Source organism: Mastomys coucha, unplaced genomic scaffold (genome assembly GCF_008632895.1).
Source record: "Mastomys coucha isolate ucsf_1 unplaced genomic scaffold, UCSF_Mcou_1 pScaffold23, whole genome shotgun sequence".
Lineage (NCBI taxonomy): Eukaryota > Metazoa > Chordata > Mammalia > Rodentia > Muridae > Mastomys > Mastomys coucha.
In genome coordinates, this window is record NW_022196906.1 from 117,059,080 (window position 1) to 117,069,573 (window position 10,494).

General features: G+C 42.5%; 1 protein-coding gene across 2 annotated transcripts; it reads left to right on the forward strand.

Annotated features, from left to right (window-relative positions):
• The first annotated feature begins 239 nt into the window (after positions 1–239).
• Znf35 (zinc finger protein 35) lies at positions 240–8,608 on the forward strand. 2 transcript variants are annotated; one of them, XM_031345040.1, is made up of 4 exons: positions 240–423; positions 2,227–2,512; positions 3,467–3,611; positions 7,174–8,608. In XM_031345040.1, exons 2-4 carry the CDS (start codon positions 2,318–2,320, stop codon positions 8,418–8,420), a joined length of 1,587 nt encoding a protein of 528 aa, XP_031200900.1. In that variant the 5' UTR covers positions 240–423; positions 2,227–2,317; the 3' UTR covers positions 8,421–8,608. The 2 variants fall into 2 exon arrangements, with proteins under 2 accessions (XP_031200900.1, XP_031200901.1); XM_031345041.1 differs by having other exon boundaries at positions 2,297–2,512.
• The last annotated feature ends 1,886 nt before the right edge of the window (positions 8,609–10,494 follow it).

The window sequence follows — 10,494 nt, forward strand, 5'->3', positions numbered from 1 at the left end:
ATGGTCGAGATGAAGGATAGGGGTAGCCTCTGTACAATTCTGTCAACCTTTCTGTACCATTTGACATTTTGAAGATAAAAATGCTGAGGGAATTTTCTAAGATCCTCAGCTCTGGTAGGTGCTCTACTTGGGAGAACGCCGCTGCCTGGCCGGCTACTGCCTTGCCCGCCCTCGGCATCGAGGCGGACGACCCCCGTAGATTCCTAGAGAGGCCGGCCTGCCTGGGGAGCCGGAAGCCCGGCGCGAGGCACTTCCTGTCCGGTCATTGTTCTCAGCCCGGTCGCTGCCGAGAGACTCTGGAGTCCCAGTCTGCCTAGTTGGCGCCGGCCCGGCTGGGCCTCCGGGGCGAACGGGTCGCGGCCGGCGGCGAGAGGCACGGGACTGTCCTCCACCGACCATCGCCGACCATCGCGGGTCCGGGAGGTAGCTCGGGGTGTCCGGGCCGGGCAGCGAGCCTGCTGGCGGGGATGGAGGAGGGCGGCCTGTGCAGATGGCTCCGGCCGACCGGGGCGAGGGGCCCGGCGGAGTCTGGCCAGAAGACTCAAGCACGCGGTGGAACGAGTCTCCGAGGCTCTCCTGCCGGGGAGACTTAGCCCCACCACAATAGAATAACCCGTTACTCTTTGAGCCCGTGGTGAAAAGGATGGCAGTACTTAAGAATTTAAGTTTGTACAGTAAAGTTAATGTTGGAAAATAAACATGAGTACCCCTGAAGCAGCAGCAAAATAAGGCAATTTAATAAACATTAGCACCAGTTTCTACTAAAAGAACCAAAGAGGGATAGAAGCAAAAACTTGAAACTCTTTATATACAGCTAAAATAGGTTATTTGGCTTTTTTTTTAAAATAAAACAAAACCCCTGTCGACTTATCTGAAATAAAGAGGTCCCGTTTATTAGTAGTTGTGTGCCTGGCTTTAGATGCTGTTTTAGAAAGCAGTTTGACAATAAATAGAAACCCTTAAACTAGTGATCTCGCAGGTCCTTCTAAAGGAATAAAGCAGCAGGTCAAAGGAATTCTTTGTACACGAAACTATTATCAAAATAAGCTATAAAGCCCATGTTTACTAAAGAAAAGATTGTAAACGGGGCATGGTTCCGTAAATTTAGAATGCTCTGCCAGAATGTGTGCGTGTTCTGTATCTACTGTATATTGAAAGACAAGACTGTTGTGAAACACACATTGAGCCAAGAACTGGTTGTGGCTCAGTGGTAGAGCATTTGTCTAGTATACATTAGGCCTTTGTATGGATTCCCAGCACAGTAGAAGGAACAAGCAAAACCACCAGTGTAACACAGGTGAGCTCTGAGCAAGTGCAGTCTGAAGGTGCACACACTAGGGACTAAGTAGGGTATCACCCAATTTGTATATGTATATTTATGCGAATGTATATATAGGTCAGTTTTCTGTGCTTACGACAGTTATAGACTATTGTGCAACAACTAAAAATAAGGATAAACAAGGTCAATGTGGATAATTTTGTTTTACAACCAATATTTAGTCTAATCAAACATTTGGAAGATGTGAGAACTACAAAAATCAAACGGACAAAAAGAACCTCAAAAGTACTTGTAATTATACTCTCTGAGGTAATCATTCTTTTCTCCTTGGTAAGGAATCTTTGTAATATTCCCTTTTCAAAAACCACTCTAGCTGGGTGATGGTGGTGCACGCCTTTAATCCCAGCACTTGGGAGGCAGAGGCAGGCAGATTTCTGAGTTCAAGGCCAGCCTGGTGTATAGAGTGAGATCCAGGACAGCCAGGGCTATACAAAGAATCTCTGTCTCAAAGAAACAAGAAAACAAAACAAAATGAGTCTAATTCTGAAAATATGTGTCCCCATAGTAAAAACAAACTAAGTAAAATAATAATTATCACTGGATTGGAATTTTTCCTTAATATTTTTCTATATTAAGGTTTTTACAGTTAAGATGTTCTTCCTTTCTTTTTTTCTTTCTGAGTCTCAGTATGCAGCCATGGGTAGTCTAAGTTGGCTTCCCAAGTGCTGGGATTAAAGGTGTATACTACCAGGCAAGATATTATTTGTATCAGAAATAAAAAGTGGTTTATATTTTTGTTATGTATTTACAGTCAGCCCCTATCATTTGAGGGAGAACAGAATATTACTGTTCTACTGTGACCACTAGCCAAGGACTGGTAATATCCACCAGTGGCTGAGTGTTATCCATGCCATATTTGTTGTTAACTCTCTTTTCTGGTGTTGCAGTGAATAGCTCATCTTGGCTCTGGAGACTTGAAGGTTAGATGGAGTTTGACCGATGTTTGGTGTCCCTCAGCTATCAAGGATCCTGCATTGAATGACGAAGATGACTGCAGAATTGAAAGAGACCATGGGCAGAGCCTCTTGGGGCCCAGTAAAGGTGAAAAAGGAAGATGATGAGGAAAGTGAAGGTCAGACATCCACCCAACAAGTGTACTCTGAGAATGTCAAGGACTGGGCCCCAGGGAAGGGTCCTTATGTAAGCATCGGTGTATCCGAAGAGGAGGAAAAGGTAAATGATGATCTCGGGGAGAAGAAGAGAAATGCGGACCTCAAATAGTTTCACAGGCACTCTACTGCCAAACCCAGACTCCTTTTTCCTGATTAGGGCTCTGACCTTTATTCCTTTGGAATATAGTGAGAATTTTCCTTCTGAACGATGTGCTGGTATGTTCTGAAAGCCTGCAGTTTCCAAGCATTGCTTCATAGAACTTGAGCATTACAATATCCTGTTGCCCACATCATACTCTGTTCTAATCAGACCAGATTCTGGGAATAAGACCTGGGTTTCTGTGTTTTTACAAATACGTCCAGGGACTCCGTGCAGTTTCGTATCATGGTTAATGGCCGCCACCTGAGGTGTTGCTACAAGTATACTACTCACAGATAGGCAAATAGCTCAGCTCAGCCTAGCTTGAATTCCTGCATCTCCTGCTTTTGCTACCCATGTGCTGGTATTAAGGGCATGCATTGCCACACTTTGGCTTGCCCTTAATGGTTTCAAGCACACCCCAGGTTCTTTCAAAGGTCTTCCAGAGCTCTCTATGAGACTATATGATCAGAACCTTGGTTGGTTTGATCTTTGGGGAGCAGAAAATCCTGCTGAAAAATGTGTCCCAATGCTGCCCTCAAACTCTGTTAACCAGGGGTGACCTTAAAGCTCTGATCCATCTGCAGCCACTCCCTATGTGTGAGATGAGCACTGTGTGATCTGAGCTTCTTAAAGCCACACTCCCTGCTGGTCTAAGCTAGGATTCACCAACAGAATAGGGGGTGTGTTGTAGAGCTGAGAGAGTTACAAATCAATGTAGTAGCTTTGCTTCTCCACGAAGGTCTCCTGGGGAGTAGGGAAGGCTTCTATACAGTGTCTGTGATCTCCGGGACTGTGTTTCAATCCTCAAAGTTGTAATCACAGTGCTGCAGTCTTCAGTCCCTTCGTAAACAAACTATACTCACTTGTTTCTAGGGTCAGAAAATGTTCTGGGACATGGCAGTGGTACTAAAAGCAACACAGGAGGCTGCTGCTGCTTCACCCCTTGAGAGCTACTCATTGACAGGGACTCTGACCAAGAGTGAAATCCTGGAGCTTCATGGGAACCCAGCCCCAATAGGTAAAGTTTAGCTCCGTGATCTCAGTTGAATTAAAACTCTGGGTGGGTATCTGGTTTCTCTTTTTGAATCACATAGTGTGAGTTATTGACCCTGTCAATTGTTCAGAACTGCTCATACAGTTGCCACAGTAACTGGCTTATTTCATACAGTCTAAAGACCTCAGAGGTAAATTCTAAGCTCACCTTTTCATGCTTATTTTTCAGCACTTTTCATGTCCACACACATGTAAACCCATTTTTCATGTGTTTTATGCTTATTTATAAGTTGCAAGCAAAGGATAGTGCTCTGTAAACTTGTTTTCATTTTATTTTCTGAGATGGTCCCACGGCCCAGACTAGCCCAAAATTCACTAAATAGACAAGATTGACCTTGAATGTTGGACTTCTGTCTACCTCCCAAGTGCTACCATGTGTGTTGGAGATTAAACCCAAGGCTTCATACATAGTAGGCAAACAATTTACCAATCAAGGTATATCCTCAGTCTTAAATGTCTTAAATATCTTAAGAGACCGCTTGGCAGGTAAGAGCGCTGGGTTTAATTCTGAGCACCCACATGGCAGCTCACACCTGTCTGTAAGTCTAGTTCCAGTGGATCTGACTCCCTCAGACATACATGTAGGCAAAACACCAATGCACGTAAAATAAAATAAAAAGAAATAATTTTTAAAAGCAACTTTAGTTTAACTAGTGAGACAGCTAAACAGGTAGACTCCTGTTGACCAAATTTTGATCCTGAGACTCATGTAGTGGAAGAAAAGCAATACATTGACTCCCGAAAGTCAATCTCTGACAGCCACACATGTGCTTTTGCAAGCTACCTCCATCTTTAATAAATGTAATTTTAAAATTCTTATAAAACACGTTTAGTTTGGTATCATGGCCTTTAATCCTAGCACTCTGGAGACAGCGACAGTTAAATCTCTCTGAGTTTGAAGTCAGCCTGGTCTACATAGCTAGTCCAGACCAGCCAGGGCTACTTAGTAAGACCCTGTCTCAAAACAAAATAATACCTTCAACATGATTTCATTTGTTTGAAAATGGTTTAATAGATAATTCAGGCACTGGTCATGCTGGCTTACTCCTTTAATCTCAGCACTTAGGAGGCAGAGGCAGGTTAGATCCCTGAGTTCTAGGCCAGCCTGGTCTTCAGACTGAGCGAGGCCTACACAGAGAAACCCTGTCTTAAAAAACTTAAACAGTAGTTCAGGGCTGTCAGGTAGCTTAGTGATAAAGGCAGTTGTTGCCAACTTTTTGACCTGAGTTCAATCCCATGGGACTATATGGTAGGAAGAGTCAGCTCCTGCAAGGCGCCCTCTGACTTCCACATGCACTCTGTGGCATATACACATATACACAAAACACAAATGTTGCAGGGTGGGGTGACCAGCTTATTCAGAAATACAGAGATTAAAAGGTATCCAAGAAGCAGATGGAAATGTTCATCTTTACTGATTGTAAGAGACAACACAGACTAAAAACAGTAAGATGTCCTCACTTGATTAAATCCATCTTTATTAATGTTTTTGTTGTTGTTATCTTGGTTTGTTGTTTTGTTTTGAGACAGGGTCTCTACATAGTCCTGGCTGTCCTGGAACTCACTATGTAGATAACTAGGCTAGCCTTGAACACACAGATATCAACCTGCCAATTGCCTTCCAACTGCTGGAATTAAAGGTTTATACCACAACACATGACCCATGAAATCAGTCTTGATTGGCTGTGGCAGAATTCTGCCTATGAATAAGGATTATGAATGTGTTTACATGGGTCAGAAATGTCTCAAGGGGGAAAACTTATGCTCCATAACTAAAGAAGACACAAAGTAACTTAGAGGGCCAACTTCATGTAAATTTCGAATCTTTTTGTTTGTTTGTTTTTTAAAGATTTATTTTATTTATTTATGTGTATGGGTATACTGTAGCTCTACAGGTGGCCATGAGTCATCATGTGTGTGGCTGCTGAGAATTGAACTCAGGACCTCTGCCGGCCCCGCTCGCTCCAGCTCTGCTCCAGCTCTGCTCCCTCCGCCGTAATTCACTGTAGCTATCTTCAGACACACCAGAAGAGGGCGTCAGATCTCATTACGGGTGGTTGTGAGCCACCATGTGGTTGCTGGGATCTGAACTCAGGACCTTCAGAAGAGTAGTCAGTGCTCTTACCCGCTGAGCCATCTCACCAGCCCTTGTTTGTTTTTTTTTTTATGCCAGCATCTCCTGTGGTCTAGACTTTGAACCTTTGAACATCCTGTCCTATCTCTTCTTCCCAGATGTTGAGATCACAGGTGTATACTATCATTCCTACCTGATATCTTTTTATGACTGCGCTTTATTTATTTATTCATTTATTTATTTATTTTGTATATTATGTGTGTACCCACACCACAGTGCACATACAGAGGTCAAGAGGCACTTTTGTGGAGTTAGTTTTGCCCTTCCATTTTTAAATGGTCCCAGAGGTGGGTAGCAAGAACTTGTACCAGCTAAGCATTATATAGATTCCATGTTTATAAACTCACACCTTCCACTTTTTTTTAAAAGTGGAAGGTGTGAGTTTATAGTTCAAATTATACAGCACATATTTAACATTTGCTGCCTTTTGTTCAATCCTCTAAAAAAAAAAATGGTAAAAGGAAGGAAGTCAGATACTGACGTGAGAACTTACTGATGCTCTGTCTGTGGTTTGGTGATAGGATATTTGTATGACATTGTAAGTCCCACGTCCTTTGGAAGTGCAGCCAGTGTTCTTATAACTGCTGAGCTACCCCTAGCCTTGATGGGTTTTTGTTTTTTGGTTTAGTTTGGTTTTTGAGACAAGTCTCTGTTTAATCATTGCTGTCCTGGAACATGCTGTAGACCAGGCTGTCCTCAGACTCAGAGAGATCCTCCTTTCTTGGCTACCCATGTGCTGGGATTACACATATGTGCCACCATGTCCAGATTTTATTCTTCTTTTGCTCTCATTTTCATACACACAAAAGCCTAAGTTGGAAGGCCTTCTGTTTATGGATAGGGATTTTCTATATTTAACTGATCAGTTCTATGCTTACCCATACTAGCCACTCAAGAAAAAAGGCAAGATTGTGGAAGGGGTGGTATTCTTCATAATTAGTGAGACTCGTCTTCAGATAACCAGAATGTTGTCTAGAGTTTTGGCCTGTTGCTCTGGTTAAGTGTCTGGTATTGCTGACAAAAATAAGGAGGGAAAATTCTCTTTTAGTGTACAGGAACAGCGGTTTTAGCTTAGAGTAGTTTATACAGAAAATGATAGTAGGATTATGTGGAAGATGAGACTATTCACCTCAGGATAAACAGGGCCAGGATCTCAAGTTTCCAGAACTTCCCCCAAAACACTACTAGCTAGGGGCAAACATTCAGCATGTGGCCCTATATGTGACACTCATACCAGAACCATAATAGATTCTGGTGAGGCCAGGTATGTGGTCGAACATAGACCCTACTGTGGTATTCGCCTCTTTGATGAAGTCTTTTATTCCTGACCTTAATAAACCTGCTCTTTTTATAGGTCAGAGGAAACTAACATATTTTCTGTTTCTTGGTACAGGTACCAAAACCAAGAACCTAGAGTTATTGATTCCTAAAACAGAGATATGTGATGACTTGGAGAAGCCTCCCATGATTTTAGGAAGTATCCAGAAAGGTGACCTTCAAGGAGAATCTTGTGAAAAGGGAAATATGTTAAAAAGGCCGAGAATAAGAAAGGAAAAAGGAGACTTGAGAGAAGCAACAGTGAAAGACTGTCCATTGTCTGAAAGCTTGTCTGAAAGCTTCCGAGATGAGGAAGAAGAGAAATGTAAGAAGTCTAGAGGGAGGAACTGCCTCAGTTCTGCTCCTGGTAAAAACCAGAAAATACAGCCTGGGCAAAAGCCATTTACATGTAGCGAGTGTGGGAAAGGCTTTAGTCAGAGTGCAAATCTCGTTGTACATCAACGAATCCACACTGGGGAGAAGCCCTTTGAGTGTCAGGAATGTGGGAAGGCCTTCATTCAGAGTGCAAACCTTGTTGTGCATCAGAGGATCCACACTGGACAGAAACCCTATGTCTGTGGAAAATGTGGGAAGGCTTTCACTCAGAGTTCAAATCTGACTGTCCATCAGAAAATCCACTCCTTAGAAAAAACCTTTAAGTGTGGTGAATGTGAGAAAGCCTTCAGTTATAGCTCGCAACTTGCTCGGCACCAGAAAGTCCATATAACTGAGAAATGCTATGAATGCAATGAGTGTGGAAAAACATTCACACGAAGCTCCAACCTCATCGTCCATCAGAGAATCCACACTGGGGAGAAGCCTTTCGCCTGCAGTGACTGTGGCAAAGCCTTTACTCAGAGTGCAAATCTTATCGTGCATCAGCGAAGCCACACTGGTGAGAAGCCGTATGAGTGTAAAGACTGTGGGAAAGCCTTCAGTTGTTTTTCTCACCTTATTGTGCACCAGAGAATTCACACTGCAGAGAAACCTTACGACTGCAGCGAATGTGGGAAAGCCTTCAGTCAGCTATCTTGCCTTATTGTCCACCAGAGAATTCACAGTGGAGATCTACCTTATGTGTGTAATGAATGTGGGAAGGCCTTCACTTGTAGCTCATACCTACTCATTCATCAAAGAATCCATAATGGGGAAAAACCTTATTCGTGTAACGAATGTGGGAAGGCCTTCAGACAGAGGTCAAGCCTCACTGTCCACCAGCGAACCCACACAGGAGAGAAGCCCTACGAATGTGCAAAGTGTGGTGCAGCTTTTATTTCTAACTCACACCTCATGCGACATCACAGAACCCATCTTGTTGAATAGCAAGGAAAAGGACTATGCCCTGCTCTTGGTCATAACCTACTGCTCCTAATAGTAGGCAACTCTGTTCTTTATTCTTCCTTTGCCAAAATGAGGACTATACCCTTTAAAGTTATTTTTCTGGAAGGTAATGTAAACACACATTCAGAGGCTAATTTAAAGAAAATAAAATTTAAACACCTAAAAGCCAAGGACTTTGTTTTAACTGTATGTATCCTAAGCAGTTATGCTTTCTAAACAGAATGAGGTTTTTTTTCCTCCAATGCATATATACATATTAGGTTTCTAAGATCAGATGAAATTATGCATTGTGGGTGGTGTGGAAGCAGATGGATTATGACTTTTATAGGAATGGGTCCTATAAATTTACTTATTCATATGCATATATGAATTGAACTTATTTGGAGAAAGTTTTTTGCTCAGTATTTACTTCTTTAAAATCATGAGTTGATTGATCTTTGATCCTGTCCAAGTCACATGAGTCAGGGAATTTCTATACTGATAACATCTGTTCATTACCCAACTAATAACAACTCCTCCCAATTCAGTTATAACTCTCATGTCTGTAACTGTTTTCCTAACATTTTTAGTAGGGGAGAAGGGGCTGCCCTTGTCAAAGCTGTTATAGATATTCCTGCTGCATTGGATCATCCTCCTCTTCCTAGGCTGGTCCTGCAAAAGCTGGTTGAAAATACCAAAGCCCTACTTCCACAGTTGCTGGGATGTGAAAGAACTTTTTGCCAGGCCTGTTGATGAGCATTAAGAGTAAAGCCAGGAGGCTACAGAGATGGCTTAGTTGGTAAGTGCTATGTGCACAAACCTGAAGACCTTAGCATTCAATTAGAAGGTAGACAGGGTATGAGACTGGAGAGATGGCTCAGTTTCAGCAGATCTGACATCCTCTTCTTGCTTCCTCATGCTCTGGGCACAGCCATCATACTCAATCATACATGCAGACCAAGAGACAGAGTTTCTCTGTGTAGCTCCGGCTGTCCTGGAACTCACTCTGTAGACCAGGCTGGGCTCAAACTCAGAAATCCGCCTACCTCTGCCTCCCAAGTGTTGGGATTAAAGGCATGCGCCACCACTGCCTGGCTAAAACTAGAAAATCTTAAAATGAAAAGGTAGACATGGTGATACACATCTCTAACCCCAACACAGTGGTAGGAGGGATTGGAGAGTATGGTGGGAGAAACAAGTGGATCCCTAAAGATCTTTAGCCAGTCAGACTAGTCTAATCAATGAGCGGGTTCGGTATGAGGTCCTGTCTCCAGAGAGGTGGAGAGCAATCAGTGGACTCTCTTAAAATTGACTTCTGACCCTGCACACACGCTCAAGTGTGCAAAGAATAGAGCCAGAAAAATCATCACACTCTCAATGAGGATAATAGTTGTGGAGTGAAACACTATTGTAAAGCATAAGTCATACACAGATATTTTGGCAGCACACCATTTAACTCACAAGTTAATTCCTTCTGGTTTGGAAAGAGGTGTCCTTGGGCATTTGTTTCTTCTTTGGTGATTTGTTCATCCCACATCTATCATTTTCCACAAGTCCTAGTTCTTCCCTTCCCTAGACTTCCTGTGATTGTAACTCCTTTGGGAAACTAAGAAGTTGTGAAAGTTCTAAGAACTGCACATTGCAGCGAACTTTGCTTATTGGTAGGTCATACTAGCTATCTGATTTTCTCAAGGACACCATGTGGTGCTGGGAATTGAACTCTGGTCCCCTGGAAAAGCAGCTGACCCAGATACATGGCCTTTTGATCTTGTTTCTTTAGATTGCCTCCCTTGCCAAATGGTGCCATTTTATCTACTTCTAAGATGTTTGACTAGTCCTTGTCTCAGCTCTGATTCCGTAAGTGGTCTAAGAATATTCCTGTTGCTTGGAAAAAAAAAACCAAATTAAAAAAATAACTAGTTCTCAAGACATAGACAATTGCTCTCATGAAGTAAACAATCTTCTATTCCTAAAATCTAAAAATCTACTATTCCTAAAATCTAAAGATTAGAATAACTTAGTCCTCTGCTTTCAGCATTTGTTAAGTCTTTAATAGATATTAACATTTTTATCAAAG